Here is a 23,863-nt window from a genome sequence, read left to right as displayed (position 1 = left end):
CAGTGCTATGGGCAGAAGAGATAGGAGGACAGCCTGGCGTACACAGCAGTGAGCAAGAGACCCTGTCTCAAAGTAGAAGACCAGACTGACACCAGGGTTGTACCCTAACCTCCACATATATCCTGTGGCTGTGCGCTCACATAGGAGCACACGTGCACACAAGTTAAAAGACTGCTTTTTGTTTGGTTGGTTGGTTGGGTTTTTTTGTTGTTGTTGTTGTTTTCGAGACAGGGTTTCTCTGTAGCTTTTGGAGCCTGTCCTGGCACTTGCTCTGTACACCAGGCTGGTCTTGAACTCACTGAGATCTGCCTGCCTTCCTTCCAAGTGCTGGGATTAAAGGTGTGTGCCACCACCACCTGGCTAAAAGGCAGGCGGATCTCTGTGAGTTAGAGGCCAATATGGTCTACAAGAGCTAGTTCCAGGACAGGCTCCAAAACAGCAGAGCAACCCTGTCTCATAAACAAAACAAAACAAAAAAGAACTTTATAAATAGTAAAATAAAATAAAAGAGTGCCTTTTAAGGAATTTTTAAGGCATGAGAAATTTAAAGGGCAGACTGAAAATGCTGAGCACGTTTTCTAAGAAGAACTCCAGAATGAGAAACAAGTTATGAAAATGGACAGCTCATCAGATGGAGGAAATATGGCCCCAAATGGGAAGACTGAAATTGCTCCACATCGAAAAGAACAGCAGTCAAATAATGAAACTCCAAAGGTAGAAGGGAAATGGTCCAAGTGAGCACAGGGACTGTGTGATAGAGCAACAGTCACTACCCCAGGCTTCCCAACAGCCCTGCGGAAGGCAAGGACCATGCAGGGGTGCAGAGTAACTAGAAATCTCCATTCTCATACCGTCTAAACCATCACTCAACATGGAGAGGAAACTCCAGATATTCCCCAGGCAACCCGGAGACCTCCACTCATAGATCATTGCTCAAATAATGATTATAGCACACATTTGTCAGGAACACATTGTGTTCAAAGGAAAGAATGAAAAGGCTGTTAAACGCATAGAAAAGTCTGTATAAGCAGAAGTAGGTTAAGCCGAGAAAAACTGGCAAGGACACAATTATTTCAGCAATAATAGGGTCAACTTACTATATGCTTGTCCAACCTCTGCCCAATAATCCTAAAATATGTGCTTTCTTTAAATAGCCATAGAACATCCATAAAAGCCAACTATATGCTACACGAAAGGAAGTCCTCCACAAATATCATGAACCACTATCGTAAAACTTCATTCTTTAACCACATTGTAATGAAATGAGAAAATGGTTCAACAAAGACCTCTAAAGTGTCCAGCATATTTGCCATATGTTTTAGGTTTTTGGTATACATTAATGAGAATGGAATTTTATCATCTATGGAATGTATCTCCAAGAAAGGCTGAGCGCATGTAACAACACTGTGGTGGGTGTGTGGTATGCAACCGTTGGAAAGTACTGTTTAAATGGAGGTCAGGGTGAGGGCCAGGAGTGTGGCTGTTCATGGACACCTGGAGTAGGTAGGAGGCCGCCACGTACAACCTGGGGAGAAATGCTGCATACGCAAGAGTAGCCACCTGGGCATGGAGCATTTGTGCTGAGTTCCAGATCATGAAGCTAAAACACCTCAATTGCAGAGTAGAGATGAGGTTGTAAGAGGCCATTCCCCACCCAGATCTATGTTTCCCAACACACACACAAATTAAAAGCATTTTGAGTTAACCCTGGGTCAGAGAATAAGACATGGCAGAAGTTCAGAAAAAAAAAGCGCTGTTCATCTTGTGGAGTATACTTCGAACAACTATGTTTGGTCTTAAATGCAAAGCCAGCCATGGTGGTACACTTGTAATGTCAGCACCGGTAAGGTGGAGGATAAAGAGTGCTCGGGACTAGAGGTATGTGCCGCCATGAAGATAGAGGAAACTGCCAGGCAGGCCTTGAACTTGCCATTCCCCTGCCTCAACTGAGAAGCTGGGGTGACTGCCCTGAGCCACCAGGCTCTGTTCCTTCTTTTCCTCTTGCTTGGCGAGGAGCCCAGAAGAGGTCATCGCAACTGGGGCATCGCCCTGCTCAGAGCATGGGTAATGGTCCCCACAAAAAGCCCTCAAGAGGGAAGCAGGGGCAGATGGCTCAGTTGATCATGCTTTAGTGATCAAACACCCGTATCTTTCTCTTGTGGCCACAGTGCCCAGATTTTATCTGAGGTACTCAACCTGCTACTGCATTGTCCAGTTTTGTTACTATAATAAAATACCCAAGGCGTCAGTATAGAAAAGGGGTGTGTTTAGCTCATAGTTTTGGAGGTTGAAAAGCCCATTAGCATGGGCCAGACTCTGTGAGGGTCCCTCTTGACTGCAGCACATCATGTGTGTTTCAGGGGACAGAGAGCGTCTCTCCTCTCTATCCCTAGAATTCACCAGAGTGACCTGTTTTAAACACTAGTCTTATGCCATTAATTTATAACATTGGAGTTTAAACTCCTGTATAAGTTGGGAGTGGGGACCATGTTCAACCCATATGCAACTTTTTCTCCCAAACTCTTGAAGTGATTTCCTGGCCCTGACTATCCAGTTCTGCAGGCCACAAGCTCTCAGAAAGCTTGTTCTCTTTCTCACAACTCAGAAGGAGAGTGCCTGAGGGGACAAGCCTGGGGAAGAGAGGAGGAAGGACAGTTGGGGGGGGAGCCTGGACCCGCTGAGCTTCCTGGGTCACTTACAACCTGAATCACACCAGTGCAGCCCAGTTTGAGGCAGACTGTCTTCCACCGCTCTCCTTTGCAGCTCCACTGGGTATTTCTCTAGCAGCCCCAACTGGCTGCTTGCTCTCTCCTGAAATCGCCTCTGGTGTCACAGGGGACGAGCTTGTCTTACTTGGCAGTACCCTTTGTGCTCCCATCACCCGTTTTTGGTGTAATGAAAACTTTTCATATATAAATAAAATTGGAATATGAATGCTGTCTTCCAGCCATAGTGAGAATAAATTCAAGAGATTATTTAAATTTACATTAATTATTATACAGTTCAGTTTAAACTTTAACATTTTGAGTGTAAGTAGACAGGTAAGCTAAATCTACTTAGTGCCAATGAGAAGCCCAGTATGTTTAGTCTGTGGGAATTCTGTTGCACATCAAATGGCTGTTGTAGATGTTTGCTTGATTTAAAGCTATAAACACCATTAAGGCCCTGCACGATGATTCTGGGTGCCATTAACACCTTAGAGAGTTCACTCATCTGTCAGGAATTTTAAGATTTTTTTCTCTCCTCACAGCACTGATAATAATTCTTCACCCTCTGGCAAAAAGATGCAAGGTGGGGGATGTTTGACTTTTGGGAGCCTCTGGTGCCCTTCATTTATGCCAGGTTAGTATTGGTTCAAATTTGTGTGGCTCAGATTAAATTACCTACAGTTAGTGGCACCTGGGCAAGCCCTGTTCTAAACTCATGACAGGGTCTGCGGATTGACCAGAGGTAGAATGAAGGAGGCACATCAGCGTGGAGTCTACTCTTGCCCCTCGCTCTGTGTGCCGCCTCTCCATTTTTCAGTCTCTGTGGGCTCCTTGGACACTGCCTTTCTCTGATGGGCACTGATGCGAGGCCATCTGCTTCCCACGCTCTACTGTGGAATGCAGGATGAACTTGTAGAGGACAGCCTTTCCTGTGACTCAAGTGTTGTGGGGTTACACTCAGACCGACTCAATAAATTGTGATCATTGAGGATCTTAACACTCATCCTGTGGTGCTCAACAGTAACACGGCCAGGGAGGTGTGTCTCCCCAGAAGCACTCCTGGTGGCATTACGCTTGGCTGACAGGCAGCTATGGGTTTACATGTGTTCTAGCAGATTCAGGAAGTGTGTTCAAGCATGTTTTTGACACCATCTTCAGAAGCGACGATATAGCCTGACTGAAACTAAAACTGTTTTCTTCTCCAACTGTCAGAAAAGATATCAAACCATGGGGGTTTTACTCATGATTTAGGAATACAAACTATATATTCCTTTTGGCTCCTGCTCTGTAATTTTGAGGTATATTTGAAAAATGATATTTTATCTTCCTGAAGGCTAGACTAATTAGTTTGCTCAGATATGTGCTCATTCTTTTTTTATTACTTTACATAGCCAAGAGTAGATTTAAATTTGAAGATTTATCTAAAACATTAAAAAATTTAAGATTAAAAAATTTAGTATGTGCATATGTACAGTTGTGTGTGGATGTGCTGCAGTGCAGGTCTAGGGACCAGTGGGCAGCTGCCCTAAGTCATTCTCACCTGACACCAGCTAAGATTCATGGATCAAACTCAGGTTACTGAACTCCCATCCAGGAGTCTTTTCCTGCTGAAGCATCTCTCCAGCTTGAAGAGAGATAGCTTGAAATTTGCAAATTCTTTAATTACATTATTATATGGAGTAGCCTTCCTCTTTTCCTCCTCCCTCCATCCTCCCTTCCTATCTTCCTTTCATCTTTTCATTCATTATTTCTTTTCTCTGTGCCTGTTATTCTAGCTCTTGGCATTTCTCTGGGAATCTTCCAATAAAATTCTGAATATTTGTTTTATCGTTGTGTGTGTGTATATGTGTGTGTGTGTGTTTATATCAAGCAATCCCTTCTTAAATCTTTTTCTTATAAAAATCCAGTTCACTTCAAAAAGGGGAAAAAATAGAAATGAGACCACCCATTTATCACAAATATATACAGGTAAAATAAAAGCAAAGCCATTGCTCTGGGATCATCTATCACACCCCTCTAGAATTAAGCACAATTTACATGTATATTAATCACTTTCTTGCTGTTCTTTGTCTCCCTGCCCATCACACTTGAGAATCATGGGTTTAGTTTGCTAGCCGTCCTTCAGGTTGTTTGGTCTGGGCTTGTTTCTAACACACAAACGGAAGGACGTTAATGGGCGATCTACTAGGACCAACATTTCAATTACACTTGTAACATTATAATGGTTTTTACTGCAGTGAGGTACACTTGATGGAGGTGGGTCATCTGTTTATCTGTTGCTTTCATTGGTTAATTAATAAAGAAACTGCTTGGACTCTGATAGGACAGAAAATTAGGTAGGCGGAGTAGACAGAACAGAATGCTGGGAGAAAGAAGCTGAGTCAGGTCAGTTGCCATGATTCTCCCACTCCAGACAGACACAGGTTAAGATCTTCCCTGGTAAGACACCTCGTGGTGTTACAGGGATATTAGAAATGGGTTAGATCAATATGTAAGAGCTAACCAATAAGAGGCTGGAACTAATGGGCTAGGCAGTGTTTAAAAGAATACAGTTTCCATGTAATTATTTCAGATAAAGCTAGCCGTGCGGGCGGCCGGGTGCCAGGAACATAGCCCGCCGCTCGTATTACTACATACACCAGTCAACTGTATGAGCTTACCAGAACTCTCCTGTTCTGCCTTTTGGGTCTGGGGTGAGGAATGTCTCTCTGGGAATTATTCTTTCTTATCTCTTGGCGGCACTCCATACATCTTCACTGGGAATGTATAGATTAGGATTTCAAAGCCAGGGGTATGTATCGCTGGCATTTTTGAAAGTAGCATCTGCTTATACCCCACCAAAAAGGGGGTGGCTCCCATTCCTCTATGTCCATGCCACCCTAGGTATTCTTTTTGCCCATCTGTTGCACAGGTTCTAATTGGTATTAATAATAAAAACCCGGAGACAGATGTTAGCAGGTGAAAGCTAAAGGATCAGAGAAGCAGAGCAGCCACCCTTACCTAACCTCTACGACTCTCAGTCCCCAAAGAGAGACTGAGTTCCTTTCTCCACCCAGCCATATCAATTCCTGTCTGTACAGACCTCCAGACCTCTATGGTTAAATAATGGCTAGCTCCTCTCTCTGATCTTCAGACAAGCTTTATTTGTTATAGTACAAACAAAATATCACCACATTTTCCCTTTTTGTCTAAAATAAAAAAGGTTATAACTAATATAAGAAAAACTATATATAAGTACAATAACTATAATATATACAGATAAATACATCAACAATATCTAGTCAATTAGCAACTGACAAATTCAGAGGAAAATACTCCATATCTGTCTTATCTTGATTAGTCTAAAAGTTTGTACCTAATTCACTTTTTATTCTTTTAATGTCTCTCAACTATACACTTTATACCTCTTTAGTAAAATTCTTTTCTGAATGTGGTAACAAAGGAGAACTATAACTACAAAGTCTTAAACTCTATCAGATCCTGAGAAGGAAATAATACTGAGTAAGCAGGAAGTGCAAGCAAGCAACTTCCAAAAAATGTGAGAAATAACAGAAACAGCTGACTGCCTGAACAGTCACCTAAAGTTCCTCTGCAGCATTGAGGCATCCATCTTCAGCTTACAGGCCTAGACTATTCTACAGACTTTTCTATAAAGCAGGATTCTTGAGGGACTGTCCTACCTTGTCCTGGCAAGGCTTAGCAGTCACTCTCTTTGTGTCCCACATGTCCAATTTGGACAGCATACTGTCAGCAGTCGAGGCAAGGGCACTTTCTTGCCCAGTTGCTAACTTTTGGCACAAAGAAAGTAAACTCCATGGAGAGTTTCTTTGATGCCCATCATCTTCTCTGAAGTAGATTGGTGCTGCCAGAAGCAGACATGTCTCATTATCATAAAAAAAGAAACCTATGTTATTCAAACACCCTAAATGCTATATTCTGTAAATCTCTGAAGTGTTTGAAGATGACCTGTCTATCTAAAATATATCTTTTTGACCTTGGAAACATACCTAATATCACAAAAAAATTGGTTGTAATTATTAACTATTTACTTGCATTTCTTTGTATGCTAAGTAATTGGTAATAATAACTTTTTAAGGACTAGAAATTTGCAATACATTATTAAATGAGCTGTATAGGCACAATACCTTGAACAAGTTTTAAAATGTATGTGCATTATGTTCTAACAAAATTAATCTCAAATTTGTATCAATATACAAAGATCCATATCAGTGTAAAATATTTAAAACAAGTATTTGCTTTTTTGTTTAAAAGTAGATTCAGTAATGTACCATTCTATCCTATTTCTATATCCCTCTTTTTTCTTTTCAGAGTAAACTCAATAATCTATCTTTATATCCTACCATATCTATAGCCCCTCTTTTTTTCCAAACAGGAACTCTGAGTCTATTTTTTCCAGACTATTACCAATAACACCTTTGAACCAATTCCCTTAAACAGTGGCAAATATTTATAACCCAATGAAAGACCAAAAACCACCCACCCCATCTCTTGGTAATGTGGGCATTGTGTTCTTCCTGCTGTCGGAGGACAGCAGCATCTTTAGGGGATCCTGAAAAGAAAAATTTGGGTTAATTGTTAAGATGTACCATTTTATTGGGGACCTCTGTGATGTAGGTGGGTCTTCTTTTTATGTGTTGCTTTCATTGGTTAATTAATAAACTGCTTGGCCTGATAGGTCAGAACATAGGTGGGTAGAGTAGACAGAACAGAATGCTGGGAAGAAGGGAAGTGAGTCAGATACCATGATTCTTCGACCCAAGACTAGATGTAGGCTAGAATCTTCCTGGTAAGCTACTACCTCGTAGTGCTACACACATTAATAGAGATGGGTTAATCAAGATGTGAGAGTTAGCCAGTAAGAGGCTAGAGCTAATGGGCCAAGCAGTGTTTAAATGAATACAGTTTCCATGTTATTATTTCTGGGACTAACCTAGCCGTGCAGGAGCCGGGCTGGATGAAAAGCAGGCCTGCTTGCCTCATCACTACACCTCTGAGTGCAAGCCTCAGTCCCTTTCAGGGTCCAGAAGAAGACTCACAGCAAGCACAGAACTTAAATCTGAGGCTGAAATGAACTCTCCTATACTACATACTTTTCTGCATCCATTTCTTTATTCTTCTGCTGTTCCCTTTTAATTCTGTGAAGCTTTTAGTTTATATACACAGGCAAAATAAAGGCAATTCTCTGAGCTTGGATATCCCTTTATCTTTGAAGGTACCAAATGTGATCTATATGAAAGAATCCTTTCCTAATTGCATGTCCTGCCAAATGGAAGATAGTTGCAGGGCGGTGCAGGGCTTCTAATTCATCTCAGGGAACAAAAAAAAAAGTGGAGATTAGACTGTGGGAACCAAGGTTATTGAGTGCTTGGCTAAATTTTCCACTGGAAGTCCCACAGATTTGGGGGGGGGATGACTCAATATACCCATTCATGAGAAAGAATTGTGCCCAATAATCCATACTCTGCTGAATCTTACACCAAGGGAGAGTGCTAATGGTTTCACAAGAGATCCACTGTGAGAATCAGTCAATATGTAAAAGGTGGTAGCCCCAGCCCCCTGCGAGCTGGGTTTGCCTCCATCAGAATGTTTGTTCTGGTGCATCAGCCTTCTGCCATATCAGCTGAAATCTCACTGCATGATTCCTGCAGAACACAGCACCATTTGCTGTCCAGTCTCTGCATAGTGGGAAAGTACAGACTTGTCTAAAGTCCTGGCTAGAGTAATCTGTGAGGCTGTATCATCTCAGCTAGCCAACACGAAATTCTCCTGAGCAGTTTGTAGAACAAAGCCAATATTTAGGTGGTATTTTCAGCTTAGTGGTATTATCATAGTCCTGGAGGAATCATCATTGTGGGGCCTCATTCTCCTTTTGGAGATTTCAGAGGTCACTGTCAGGCATGGTCTTGGTTCACTGAAGAAAACTTATTTTAAATGTTATATGCAGTAGGTCTCAAAAAGGTTAAAGGATCACTATTGGTTATATGCATCCAGAGTACAAAAACTTAATTCCCTCTTACCTGATAGGCACTCAAACCCAAAATCACATATAGGAAGGTAGATGAAGCTGTTTTCTGAGACTAGTACTTTATATGATCATTAATATCATGACAAACAGTCTAAGATTATATATATGTGCATATTAACCTTATAAACTTGGAAATAATATTTATATCTTAAGAAAAGCCTTAAAGAATCAAAATAAAAACAAAGGATTATGAGATTAGTGGCAATACAATAGTCCCTAAATTTTTGGTTTTTTTTTTTTCTCTTCCATATCATATGGCTCTTCTGACATGAGACAGAGATTTTGGATTTTACTTTAACAAGCATGCTTGGGTTTAGAGAAGGAGAGACCCATGCTCTAACTTCAAAGCCATCTTTAATTTTTAACTGGACTGGGACTATGAAAAGACCATTTGCATTATATGTCTGTAGAGAACAGCAGAAACAAACATTTGGGAAGGTTTATGAAATTTTATCCTGTTGGAAATGTGATATACCAATAGGCCAATTTACTCCTTTTCATGGAACATTTTTTTTCTGGATGATTTGTCCTTTTTCTTCAGATGTCTCATAGTCCAGTAGTCCTCAGATTCCTTAGCTGGATGCCTTTATTCTCATGAAAAGACAAAACCAAAACTCTTCCCCAACCCTAATTTTAGAAAGGTTCCCTTTTGGCGAGTTTTATCTGATCAAATGAGAAGCATTTGTCAGTTTTATAGGTGAATTTAGATCAAATGGGCATGCTGCTTCATGAACTATCACCTCTTCAGTTAAGAGGTCTCTCATTCAAATCAAATCTTTATAAATTTTGATGGTATCCATAGCTTTTCTTCTTCTTTGGAAACAAAAGCAAAACCTCTTCTCCAACATAACACATGTCCTGGTTTCCATTCTGAATTCAATACATCTTTAAAGTATATCAGCTGATTTAATTCTTTAGTTTTTTTCCTACTATCCAATGTCTCTCTGCAACTGTTGTTCCTGTCTTGTTAGCATTTGGAAAACTCAAAGTTAATAAGGCATTGTGCAATCTATTCCTTGATGGTCTTTATTACCCCTTTCTGTTTATTTAGTTTATCCTTTAGAGTTCAATTTGAGCTTTCTACAAATGCTTGTCATGTAGGATTATGTCATATGCCTGTAATACGCTTTATATTGTAAAAAGCAAAAACCTGTTTTATTTTATTAGAGACATGCTAGACCATTGTCTGTCTTTATTTGTACAGGTATATCCTGGATAACCATAACTTCTAGCAAATGTGTGATTACCGAATCAGCCTTTTCTGAATTCAAAGCAGTTGCCCATTGAAAACCTGAATAGGTATCGATGGTATGGCGTACATATTTTAGTTTTCCAAATTCTACAAATTGGAACACATCCATCTGCCAGATTTCATTCCTTTGAGTAACTTTTGAGTTACTTCCTGCAGGTAGTAGTGTTTGGTTGTATAAATAACAAGTAGGACATTTCCTTATAATTTCCTTGGTTTGTTGCCACATGATGGAAAAGTCTTTTTTTAAACGTTTGCTATTGACATGATGTTTTTAATGAAATTCTGAGGCCTTCAGCACACTTACAATCAATAGTTGATCAATTCTTCATTACCTTGTGCTAGGTGGCCTGGCAGACCCATATGGGATCAGATGTGTGTTATATATATGGGATGATTTCTCTTCCTGATTATTTCTTGTAACTGAATAAATAATACAATCAGTTCTATATTATATGATATCAATTCAGTGGTTTCAACATTCAAATCAACTCTTTCTGCCTATTGCAAAATAGGTAACTTTGTTGAGAGGTTCCATAAAATCCATTAATATCATGAGAATAGTTCATAATTCTGACTTTTGGATAATTAACATGTCAATCCCAGTTAAGTTGATTATCCCTTCATTTAATTGATTTAATTATTCCAATTTTATAGCATGTATTGCATAATCGTACAGAGACCTAGTTCTCTCCATCAAAATTGTGTTTCCCATTTTTTAATGTGGGGAAAAAAACTTTTTAACTAATTCCCCCCTTTTAAGACTTCCCAATTGTCTCGCCAAATCTGCCGATGTTGGAGCATGTGACTGCCACCGCATAGCACGCCTGTGTGGAGAACACAGGCGGTGCACAGTCAGCCTGAGGACAGCTGCTAGCCTGTAGCACTGAGCTGAGTGCTTGTGGCAGGAGCTGTCTGAAGGCAGAGCCAGCCGGTCTAGGCCAGGTAAGCTCTGTGACATTAGAAGCCCAGGTGCCTCTGGAGTTTGGGGTGGCAGCTGGAGACTGTTTTAGAGAAGCTACAACAGGAAAATCCCAAACTCGATCAGAGGCTTGGGGAAAAAAAGAAAAGAAAACCTAGCTGGCGGGGCAGTGTCTCTAGCGGGAATTCTCGCACACACCAGTGTCTGCAAAGCCCCAGGCAAGTGGTCTTTTCGTGAATTCGTGCCAAAAGGTTGGGTGCCTATCGTTGACGAGTGCTAACTGGTGTTAATGTAAAAACCCGGAGACAGACATTAGAGGATGACAGCTGAAGGATCAGAAAGGCAGAGCAGCCCCTGGAGACCTTACCTCTACGACTCCCAGCCCCCAAGAGCGACAGAACTCACTCTTCTCTCCACCTAGGCTTATGACTTCCTCTCTCCGCCCAGCCATATCACTTCCTGTCTGTCTGCACAGACCTCCAGACCTCTATGGTTAGCTAATGGCTACCCCTTCCTCTGATTTTCAGGCAAGCATTATTTGTTAGAGTACAAACAAAATATCACCACACCCTCTGTTTATTGTCACCCCAGAATTTGAACTTCCATTTCCCTGATTGCTAATGAAGCCAAGAAAATGTGAAGAAGTCTGTTGAGATTTTAATGGAATTGTATTTACTCTGTAGATGATAAGGGAAGAACGTTGTTAAACGACTCTCACACATTTGCTGAGCTTACCTGGTAGAGCACTTTTCATTCTCAGCAATGCTCATGTTTTCGGCAGATACCTTGCAGGCTAGCGTGTCATTTATTATATGCTAGATATTTTATGTTTTATGCTGTGACAAATGCGTTGCTTGTATTTTTTTGTTTGTTGTTTGAGACAAGATTTCACAATGTAGCTTTGGCTAGCACAGAACTCTCTGCGTACACTAGGCTAGTCTGGAGTTTGCAGTCCACCTGGTTCAGCCTCCTCCGCAGAGCTGGGGTGCAGGCATGAGCCACCGTGTCCAATTCTATCAATGCTACTTTCATTTTCAGGTGTGTTGCTGATATATTTACAATGTGAATATTTTCAAATTTTACTTTTTGTGCAACTGCAGTTTGTCTGTGAATTTGTTCAAATTTTCTTTGTATTTGATTGTCTGGTGGGCAGTCTTCCCCACTCCTCTTCTAAATTGTGATGACTTCAATTATTTTATTGTTGTTTATTAAGACTAGGACCTTCTCTGGCTGTGAAGGTCCATCATGGTGGTGACAGTGTCAAAGGGGAAATGAGACACAGGGTTTTTTGAGACCAGATCTCTCGTTGGCCTGGAATTCACTGCGTAGCCAAGCATAGCCCTGACCTTTTCTGATCTTCCTGCCTCCACAGGTGCGTGCTGCCACACCCGGTTTCCGTGTGCTGCAGAGTGGCTGTAGAGCCTTGTGTGTGCTAACGCTCAGCCTGCGCCCACCAGTGCAGATTTTTAAATTGCAGGTTGATAGGTTTGGTCTGCTAATGGTGGATTTAGGAATTTTAAGTCGAGGTTCACAAATGAGCAACTCCTGTGATTCTTACTCTTTTTAAGTCTATCCTAAGCCTTCTTTCTAAGGGGTTGTTAGATTCTCAGTACATGGGCAGCTAAGGGCTGTTTCTTCTTCACTGTCTGAATGTGTTTGGGAAAGAGGAATGTTATCAGTTTTAATTCACAAGGGAAGCTGTCACAGCTAAAATGTCTTGTTCTGTGTATTTTTTAAAAGTTTTTGGTTAGCCGGTTGGGATATTCTGTCTCTTCTAGTGTGCCTTCTGTTAGCTGTTAGTCTCTAAGATGTGTCCGTTCCACCCAAATTTCAATTAGTTGGGAGCTGTTTGTGCGGCCCTCTCATGTACTCACGATCTGCAGAATATGCAGTGCGCCCACTCTCTTCTCTCGTTGAACCATCCAGAAATTTATCCATTTCTGTTGATCCTTTCAATCAGTTAATTATCTCATTCTCAATACCATTTGCTTTCTCAAGAATTACTTAGAAATGTATTCAAATATATCATAGGTCTTTTGTTCTTCTAGAAAATACTTTGTTATTTCTATTTGATAGAAAAGCATACTATGAGCTGGGGTCTGGTGATACATGACTTTAATCCCAGCGCTCAGAAAGCAGAGACAGGGGGATCTCTATGAGTTCGAGGACAGCCTGATCTTTAGAGTGAGTTCTAGGACAGTCAGGGCTGTTACAAAGATCAGCCCTGTCTTGAAAAGCAAGCAAACAAACAAATAAACAAAAATAGCATAGCATGAAATTGTTCCTCACTTGCATTTTATCATTGCTTGCTTTATTGCTATAAGGAAAGGCTTCTGCTCTGCTGTTGGGCGTGCTGTGCTAGGTCCACAGTCTGACCTCACTGTCTGTGATGTGCCCATCTCCCACATCCTTTCTGCATCCTCCCCTGCCCACAGGGCCAGGCACTGAGAGAGAGGCTGCTGTGCCCCTCCCCTGCCCACAGGGCCAGGCACTGAGAGAGAGGCTGCTATGCCTCTCCCCTGCCCACAGGGCCAGGCACTGAGAGAGAGGCTGCTGTGGCCCTCCCCTGCCCACAGGGCCAGGCACTGAGAGAGAGGCTGCTGTGCCCCTCCCCTGCCCACAGGGCCAGGCACTGAGAGAGAGGCTTCTGGGCCACTGGTGCGTGTTTCTCCTTAATGTTAGAGGGTCTTTGCTTTCTGTCTTTAACTCACTTTACAAAATGCTTACAAATTTGGAATTTTTCTGTTTTCCTAAAAACTAAACATGTAGTCTTCACTAAGTGCACTTCTTCACCTCTGATGATGGTCTAGTTTTCAAGGAAACATGCAGCTACATCAGTTTTCTTATGGTTATGTGTACATAGTAAATTTTACTATTTTTTTTTTACTTTTCTGCCTCTCTATTTTAGATATTGGCATAAGAATGGCAGATAATTTTGTTTATTTATCAACACATGCCAAATCTTTGTCTTTAAGAATATAGTTGAGATGTTTACTGTAAATAAATCTAAATTCACACCCATGTTTTAAGGTTGATAACTCTCATTACCATTCATACGATGAAGAAACTGTTGAATTGTTGAGATGGCTCAGTGGGTAAAGGCTTCTATGCTGACAGCTTGACGACCTGAGTTCAATCCATGGGCACACAGTGGAAGGAGAGACCAGCCCTGCTGGCTGCCCTGTGACTTTCAGAACATACTGACCACATGCATTTGTGTGGGCACGGGCACAGGCACACAAGAATGAATGAATGAACGATTAAAATAAATAACTAGAGTTTATTGCAGGAATATCATCTATTACTTGACTGAAATGTCTACAGACTATTTCTAATTGAGTGTTTGGGAGTATGGTGTGTGTTCCCACCCTTGTCTTTTTCGTGATGTAATTTCAATACACACAACACTGCCATTTTATTTCTATTGTTGTAGTTGATGGTGGTGGTGTTTGAGACAGGGTCTCACCATAGCTCTGGCTGGCCTGCAGCTCATCATCTAGACAAGAGAGAGCCGCCCGCCTCTGCATCCTGCCTGCTGTCCACCACACCCAGCCAACGGTACACTTTATGATCTGTGTTTTGTAAAATACTGTAACAATTTCACATTTGCTCTCCAGGGCTGTGACTCCCAGGTGAGCTTGTCAGAAGTGTCCTGTGGTGAAAGTACATCCTCCTGTCAGTCCCTTGAACACGGCTCCGTACCAGAGATCCTCATTGGGCTCCTTTACAATGCCACCACGGGACGGCTATCAGCAGAAGTCATCAAAGGCAGCCACTTCAAAAACCTGGCAGCAAACAGACCACCCAGTGAGTGAAAACCAATTATGTTTACTTAATGCTTTCTGCACTTAGGGGCCTCGCATCATTTTAGTCTTAACCAATCACAATGAAACACTGAATCATCAGCCAATCTGTTTCATGTTTTCTATTTCCAGTCATTTGGGAAGTAGAAAATGTGAAATTCAAAATATTAATTGTATGGGAACAGAAATTTTAAGTTTTCATAGTCTACAGAATAAATTATCCCTACTATAGCCATTATCTTTTAATGCCAGAAGAAGTTACAGGACTTGAAAAAGTGACTACTATTCACAATGAAAGAAATATATGCAGCTTCTGTTAGTTAGAGATTAGTGTCGTATTTCCTGTCCGTGTGCAGTATTCTGAACTAATGTATCTACTTCTGTATTTCCCTTCCTTTACCCTTAACACCTCATGAAGAAAATATTTTCTCAAATTTTCTTCTGTGAAATCATAGGTGTTACGGATGTAGTTGAGTGGGCAGCATGTGCTTAGCATGTGCAGGCCTAGGTTTTAGCACAGCACCACACAAAAGTAAAAAACAAAATCATCACCCTACACAACCAGCTGCCTTTTCTTCCCAGTACAAATGAGATCAAGACTGAGTGGGAGTGAGGGGCATTTGTCTGCTCTGACTGTCCCTGTCCTCTCCTCTGAAGATGACAGTAGGCGTGGGAGGTGCAGAGAAATTGTCCCACCCCGCTCTACTGTTGATGTCTGTGAGCCAGATCTAAATGGGCACAGAACAGCTCCTCTAAATTTCTATAGATTAAACATGTTCATGCCCTGACTGAAACTCTGAATAGAAATTGCGAGTGATTAACAGCTTAAATTTGTTTACGGATTTCTAAGAGACTTCCTTAATACACTGTTAATCAGGGTACAGGCGGAGGGGGAGCTTTTTCTATCCTTTACATTAATTTTGCTTTTAAATGCCATAAAAATCCATTGTTCAATGCAGGTGAAACATCATTAAAAGATAATAGGTTTATGCCAAGAAGTGTTGGGACATGCGTCACAGAATACATCTATCCCTAAATTGAGAAGCCTGGAGGGCAAGGCTAAAGAGATGGCTCTGCAGTGAAGAGCCCTGGCTGTTCTTCCAGAGAACTCAGTTTAATCCCAGCACCCACATGGTAGTTCCCAACCGTCCAGCGCTCTAGTTCCAAGGGATCCAGTCCACTCTTATGGCCTCTGCAGGCACCAGATACACACACGGTACACAGACAAGCATGTAGGTAAACACTCACACACACACAGAATAATAATTCAAAATTTTAAAAGAGATATCTAAAGAGAAAAATTTTAACCTCCATAGACAAATGGCCTGACCCTGCAGGGCTGTTTCTTAATAGGTAAAGTTAAGTTTCTGTCTTTTACAGGGTAATTGTGAGAATCAGATCTGACGAAGGTACATAAAAGTGCATTAGTACCATCCACTCTCTCATCTCAAAGGAAACCGAGTGAGTGAAAGGACATTCTGAGACCAAGCAGGCTAGGGAGTGCGACTTGATTGTTTCCGTGCAAACACACTGAGACTCTCTCCACAAGGGGCTGGAGAGAGCCTGAACACATGTGAGCTTGTGAGGTCATGACAACCGCATGTGCTTATCTGAACACAAGGCACACACCCAATGACCGTGTAACACTGCACCACGAGACAAAGATGCACGTCAGTCTGTGCCTCCCACTTAAGATGGCTGTTCAATAAACATTGACAAATTCTTAACTGGGCATGTCAGAAGTAGCAAAATGAAATGATAGTGTGGCCTAGAAGCAGCACAGGGAGTCAGAATGAAGGGAGCAGATGCAGGGGTGGATAGGAAGTGCATTAAGACTGCTGTGTGCCTGCATGGAGTCTGTCCTTGGGGCAGAGGGGTGAGAGAAGTTGCCAATACTTTAGAATCAGATCCTCAGCCTCTGGTTGGTCAGTGTCTTTAGCTAGGAAGTCACTAGTAAATAAGTGAAGCCGGCTTTTGAAATAGTGATATGAGGGTAAAGCATTTGTAAAAGACATGCCAGATAGCTGCTGAGCAAAACTGAAGACAGTTGTGTCAGCATGTCCTGAACCGTAGATTATAGCCCTTCACTGATACTCGGGGTCTGAACTGCTGTAAGCCGGGTCACCTCAGACTCCCCCCAAGAAACAGGAGCAGCACTCACAAGCACGGATTCTGATAGTCGCATTTCATTTTGCATAACTGAGTTCTTGATTATATTGGGAGTAATCAGACTATTTGAAATACTAAATGTTGCATGGGTAAAATTAAAATGTAGCACAATAGTAGTGATCCTATAATGATTGTATCCAATCTTTTATAGTCTGATAGTTTGCATGATTCTATATGTTCAATGTGCTTTAGACCAAGAAGATACCATTATAAATATGTCCCCCTCTTAAAACAGTGTAATTTTTGTTTAGGATTACACAATGATGTTAAATTTTTTTCATTCCTTGAAATTTATAAAACAGCCCTTTGTTCAACCCTCTACTTGAATTAAAATGCTAAAGTTTTGTGTTTTCCACTCAAGTGCACAGTGTTTCCTCTTTAATTCTGAACTTTGACCCTCTTTCACCCAACGATTGACATCTGGTCATTATTTCTTTTACTGCTTTCCACCCCCTGTTGTCAGATGGACTGTTCTGTTGTCTAAAACACTTGATAGGTGGACAGGTTTATATAATCCGAGGTGAGTTCCTGTAGAGGCTAATTGGATGTTGTCTTTTCATGCAAAACAAAATGCCCTAAAACTTGCCAGCAGTGAGACTGTCCACCATGTTGGTTTCCAAAACAATGCACATTTTATCTGTGGTATTTTAAATAAACTAACGTAGACTTTATCTCTGATTATGGATGATGGTATTCAGAATATCAACAAATGAGCAAAACCTTTTAAGATAAGTCATTTTTTTATTTCTTTGTAGTTTGATTTATGATAGAAACAGATATCTCATGAGACCATTGCAATTATCTTTAATTGTGATATAAAGTACACATGATGGATCAACATGCTGAGACCATTTGCATGAGTCTAACAGACTTGGAAAGTCTTTAAAGAGAATCTATCTCCCGTGTAAAAAGGCCTTGAAGTGTTACATTTCACTCTGTACACTAAACATCATGCCAGTGTCTTTGCAATTGATGGAAATAATTAAAATATCATTCTTAAAATTTTACATTAAATTATGCCTGAAAGAAACCCAATAGTATTTAACTATCCCCCACCAACCCCCCAAAAAGCACATTAAATGTACTCTTGCATGAAACTGAAAGAAAGTTTTACTTGGTTTGCTAAACATTGATTCCCTTTAAGACATTTGGCTTCATTTGGACCCTTGAATATTTTCAATGTGTATTTTAAAACCACATCCATGCAGAGATTCTTTTGACATTTCATCTTAAGCTGTTTCAGTGTCACCTTTGCGTTCTTGTCTTCCTCCTCCTCCTCTCCATCTGCCTCCATCTCTATTTGTTTGTTGACTCTCTTCTCTGAGAACAGTGGAATGCTGTAGTGTCGTGGCTAACTGAGCTTGCTAAGTGTCTATTGATGCTATGATGTTCCGCTTAGTGGAGTGAAATAGGGTGGTGATGGGCAGGGGAGGCTGGGGAGGCTGATGAGGGGTGGGAGGGGGAAGGAAGGATTATGAGGTATACCTTTAAATTCCATTCCTAGAAACAGTGAGGCTAAGTCATTGCTACTATCCAAGACTTTCAGCCAACTTAGCATTCTATATACTTGTCCCATATTTAATAAGCATCTGCATCAAAGCTGAGTTAGTTCAGTTTCCATCCAACATGGTATACACCATATCCTTATAAAGCCTGACTACCTCATCTTGGCTTTTATCATTAGAAAACTGTCAGTTTGTCTCAAATGATATTTGTGGTGTGTTGGTTTTCTTCCTTCAGATACATATGTTAAATTAACACTGCTGAATTCCATGGGCCAAGAGATGTCCAAGTGCAAGACATCCACCCGCAGAGGGCAGCCAAACCCGGTGTACAAGGAAACTTTTGTTTTTCAAGTGGCCTTGTTTCAACTTTCTGATGTGACTCTGATACTGTCTGTGTATAACAAGCGCAGCATGAAAAGAAAGGAGATGATAGGCTGGATTTCCTTAGGTCTCAACAGCTCTGGGGAGGAGGAGCTCAGACACTGGACTGCAATGAAGGAGTCCAAGGGACAGCAAGTGTGCAGGTGGCATGCCCTGCTGGAGTCCTGAGCAAGGAGCTGCTCCCTGAAGAGTCCTCGTCGACACCCTGCCACAATGCTCCACTCTTTGGGAAGGACCATCAGTGCTGAGCTGAGGGAACGGGGCTTTGTCTCTGGTAGAGCTCTGTGAGAAACCAAGAAACTTGTCAGTGTCCAGCAGTCCTCCAGAAATTGAAGTACATGCTTTTGATTTGAATTTTATTTTATTTAGTGAAAAAGCTAGGAATTTTGTGGTGATTGTGGTAAAAAACCAAAATTTCCATTGTAGCACTGTATATCATCGTCCACATACTACCCATAAAGTGTTATGTCGGCCAGTCCTTGGGTGAAGCTCAGCGATCACGGTCACATCTCCAGGCTCGTTCACGCTGATGATAGTTTCATCTCAGATGTGTTCTCTCTGTGCCTCAGTCTTTCTTATAGTACTAAACCCAAGTGCAAAATTCCCCAAAGCAAAGTTTAGGCTTGGTTTCTTTGAAGTTTGTCTTTGCTTCTATTTATTTATTTATTTATTTATTTATTTATTTATTTATTTATTTATTTATTTATTATTCCAAAGAGACTATGCCCCATTGGTCCCCTGCAAACTTTTCTGACTGTACTGCAGAAACTTCATAACTTTATGGTCGAGTCCTTTGTGTACTCTATGTCCCAGTGTAGAAAATGGTAGAGCAAACTCTCATTTGGAATCGCTTTATGATCAGTTTTCGCAGCTGTGTGATGTGGCAGGCATGGTGGGTAATTGTTGCAAATGGAAGGCATTCTAGTTAAAGGAGTTTTGACTATCTGTTCCTAGTGTTGAGCCTGCAGGCAGCATCGGAACAGGCTCCTGGGGTCCTTATTCACTCCGATTTCTTTGTGGTTCTCAGCTTTAATACAGTTAGGAGCATTCTGAGATCCCTGTGTTCTAGTGACTTGTGCTGTGTTTTGTGATGTCTTCAGCGTGATGTCACCCTGTGCCTTTCATGCAAGTTGACCTTGCTTACACAGCTGGGAAGCCGTATTTGCAAACTTGGCCTTCAGCACTCACAGGAGTGAAGCCCTCTGCTGCCATGCCAATGCCGCGCTCTGCAGCGTGGGAGGCAGCGTGCTTGCTGGCCTCCTCATGGTTGAGCACTTTCTGGTCTTGTCTTCATATTTAGAAATCATAGGCCAATTGGATATAACAGAAGCTATTTTCCTTTAGTTTTCCTTCTTACCTGACAGAAATGGTATGTTTATGCTTTACTAGAGCATGTTGTGTCCGTGAAATGGTTTTCCTTCTGCTCTTTCACATTCCTCGATCAACCTGACAAAAATGTGTTATTTACCAACTAATGAAAAGTTGTGTCGCTGTTCCGATCCCAACTGAGCACTCTGTACCGTTACTGTGAGCTAGAATTCACCGAACCCAGACTAGCAGAGCCGCACACTGACTGCTAAGAATGTAGTAGTACTGAAAGGCCTTAAACACACCCGGAAGGCTTTGAGCTTAAAAGAAGGCATCTCTGTGCTTTCAGACACAGCATCTTAAGAGGAAAAGATACAGACAGGAAGCATGAAGTTAGTTAAAAGGCAGAAATTTCAGAGCCCAGCATAGTGGCTTATCCCTGTAATGCTAGTACTTGGGAGGCTGAGGCAGGAGGATTGCTGTGAGTTTAACACTAGCCAAACCATCCTGGACTACAGAGTGAGAACTTTCAAAAAAAAAAAGGTATGTTTAAAAAAAAGTAGCATTAAAAAGACAGCATTAGGGCTGGGGATATGGCTCAGCCACTGAAGGCCAGGTTCACCACCAAAATAAAAAGAAAAGGCCCTTCTACCACTCGACTAGTGAGCATTCCAGGACTGGTGTGGGGAGAGGGAGTGTTCTTTCTTTCTTTCGTTCGTTTTTTTTTTAAGTGTTATTGAAGAACATAGTAAGGCAAAATGTGAAGAAGGCTATAGGTTACTCTGAAAATTGGGTGCAGGCATTTGATGCTAAGTGAGCTTTTACCTGCTTTGAAACAGTCACCCGCGTGACTAACAACTGCTGTCTTCCTAACAAAGTCACTGGTCTTGTTTGTGACGAAGTTCAGTTAGACATTATAAGACCAGCTTGGTGCTTTCACTGTGTGGAGAGGAAAACCTGTTACTTGTTCAACCTCCTTTCTGGAGACTGCCCAGAACTGTATGTACTCCCAAAGATCCTCAGGGGTGTCTGGTGTAGGTGTCCCTTCATGTACGGCCTGGAAAGTGATTTCAGTCTTCTCTAACTTCAGGAACAGACCTCCCACCCTCTGTCCATTTTCCAAGTCCTCAATGATTATAAATTGGGTGTGCCTGTAACTGCACACACAGCACAGTGTGCTGCGCACATGCAAAGGCGAAGGGTACGAACCGCCTTTCCACATAACCCGACAGGAAGGCATTTCTCTGCAGGCCATGGGCTGCTGTTTCTCCTCTGTAAAATTTCTAAATGTGATACTAGGTTTAGAGCCAAATGCTGCCATTCTGCCACAGATACACAAATATGCATCTTTTTCTCTCCTGTGATTTAACGTAAATACTTTCCCAAATTATCTGAGTCACAGATGTTGACTCAGAATCTTGAAAATGACAGTCTACACTCTTACTGTCTTGCTAAAAGCAAATGAAATATCCAGACTCCACAGCTGACTGGAATATGGGGTAGTCTCAGCTTCCTCAGTGTGGCTGTGGGCTGCTGTCCAGGAGCGCAGTATTGTCTGACCTCAGAAGCAAGCTTCTGTAATTGTGGAGCCCGAGTACCAACCACCTTGTATTGAAATTACAGCTGCATATTATCTCACTGCATGTTGATGAGTTCTCAGTACTCTGTTGACTAACAAAAGTTATTTCTTAGACCATGTTTTAAGAAAAAGAAAAAAATACTTAAACTTCCTGGATGACTGTGCTACTGTGAAGTTGAGTGTTGGCTGGGGTCAGATCTGATCTGTGCAAAACACAGCTCTCTGTGTTACATCACCACTTCCTCCTGGGCTAGGAGCGTGATCAGTGCCTGGGAGTCTGACCACATCACTAGACAAGCAGAAACAGTCTAGGCTGTCCTTGACAATGAGGAATACAAATGCTATCATAGCTTTCTAGGGTGTTAAGAAACAAGAGAGTTGTTTAAAGTGTACTTGGTAGAAGACCAGTGGTCACCAACCAGTTTTTTCAAAATCCTTGTTCAGCTATCAATAGAAAAGACACAAAGTTCATTAGCAGAAATATTTATGTCCATAGACTGGAGAATTCATAGAAAAATTTACATTCCTGGTTGTTATTCCTAAGTTTCTTTCTCTTACTCTCTTTATAATCCGTTTCTTCCTCCTCATCTGCCACTGGACAGTGACCATCCATGTCTTTGTCACCGGCAGTCTGATGCTGAGACAAGGTGGGGCATGCAGTGAAACCCTTCAAACACGCTACAGCACTGACAATGTTACAGCTATAACTTAGTCAAGAACTGAGACAGTAATTGGTTGTTGTATTTGATTCTCACAACATATTAAGAGGCAAGTAGCATCACTAGTGTTTTCTCCGTGAAGAAGCTGCTGCTGGGGGACCTGAGCTGAACCCCCTAAGGTTGCCCCTCTTTTAAGTGAACCACAGTAGAACTGGGGTCACTCCAAGCCCACTTATGCACATTGTATCTTCACACTCTTTATTATGGGCGAAAAAAGCAGCATTGTGCTGGGGCAATTTCTGCCCAGCTTATCTGAACGGCAGAGATAGGCCCGAGAAAGTAGAGAGCGAAAAGACAGCTGAGGGGCTTGAGGGGCTTGAGGGGCTTGAGGGGCTTGAGGGGCTTGAGGGGCTTGAGGGGCTTGCCTTCTCGGGACAGTTGAGGGACTTGCCTTCTCGGGACAGCCGAGGGACTTGCCTTCTCGGGACAGCCGAGGGACTTGCCTTCTCGGGACAGTTGAGGGGCTTGTCTTCTCGGGACAGCCAAGGGCTTGTCTTCTCAGGACAAATGGTATTTAGGTATCATAATTTGGGGGTGATTTTTATTTTTAAGGACTTGAGATTTGTTTGCTGTGTCTACACTGTACTTGTATTCTGACAATATATTAATTCAGTTGTTCTTCTTGACCAAGTTATTTTCATTATCTGTATACACTTTCCTACCCTGTGAAATGGCAGGCTATCTGCTAACCCACACTCATGTTGGAGTCAGAGGAGAGATTGCTGCCTTTCTGCACACATTTATGTTCTGTTGATATTACACAGAATGCACACCTAGCTTCCTTCCCTCCATTGTTAGTAACTGCACACAGCAAGTACTGATGAATGAAATCTCTTTGGTAGAGTCGGCACTACTGTTTGTGAATCTTGTTCACTGACTGAGTTCTCGTTCTCCCTTTAATGTATATGTATGAGCATCCGCGCTGTGTGCCGTGCGCTGTTGTGGGGGCTGCAAGTTGGACGGACAGTCCTCCCTGACGGTCCTGTGTGCTAAGGTATTGAGACTGGCATTGAATGATGTCTTCCCATAAGATACGAGGTTAGAGAAAGACATGTGCTGGGCTGGCATTGGGTAGGAAAGTGAACCCCGAGTTTGACACTAGTACTAGACCATGAGAAAACATAGGAGGTGGACTCCCACCAAGAACCCCAGAAAGCACAGACGTGACCCCCAGTTTGTAATGTACCTAAGAATTCTCTCTAGGTTCTGTCCAGAGATTCTGTTCAGAGGTGTAAAGGAAAAGCCTGAGAGTCTAGGTCTGAATGAGCTCCCCAGGAAGTTCTGCCCGAGCAGTCTGGGACATAACGCTTTGTTCCTTATCTGCGGTTGTTGGCAGCAGGTTCGTACCCATAGATGAAGTCTCAGCGCAGCAGTGGTGAGGTCTGTAGTTTCTGAGTCATTGTGAGGAGGGCAGCTTCTTGGGAATGAAAACTCTGAGGCCATTGTGTCTCACTCTCTCCTCCTAATCTCTCTC

The 23,863-nt window shown here is 41.9% G+C and overlaps 1 protein-coding gene across 3 annotated transcripts in view; it reads left to right on the top strand.

Annotated features, from left to right (window-relative positions):
* Syt14 (synaptotagmin 14) overlaps positions 1-22,735 on the top strand; it is a 168,129-nt gene extending 145,394 nt beyond the window's left edge. The window contains exons 7-9 of one of the 3 annotated variants that reach the window (XM_075989515.1): positions 14,543-14,732; positions 17,361-17,417; positions 18,638-22,734. In XM_075989515.1, the coding sequence (XP_075845630.1) occupies positions 14,543-14,732; positions 17,361-17,417; positions 18,638-18,951 (561 nt within the window). In that variant the 3' untranslated portion in view covers positions 18,952-22,734. Of the gene's footprint in view, positions 1-14,542; positions 14,733-17,360; positions 17,418-18,637 lie in introns of all 3 variants that reach the window. The other 2 variants (XM_075989516.1, XM_075989514.1) reach the window with 2 other exon arrangements.
* Positions 22,736-23,863: the final 1,128 nt, after the last annotated feature.

This window comes from Microtus pennsylvanicus, chromosome 10 (assembly GCF_037038515.1).
Source record: "Microtus pennsylvanicus isolate mMicPen1 chromosome 10, mMicPen1.hap1, whole genome shotgun sequence".
Classification (NCBI taxonomy): Eukaryota; Metazoa; Chordata; class Mammalia; order Rodentia; family Cricetidae; genus Microtus; species Microtus pennsylvanicus.
Note: the sequence above shows the minus strand (reverse complement) of the source record. Positions and strands in the feature narration are given on the sequence as shown.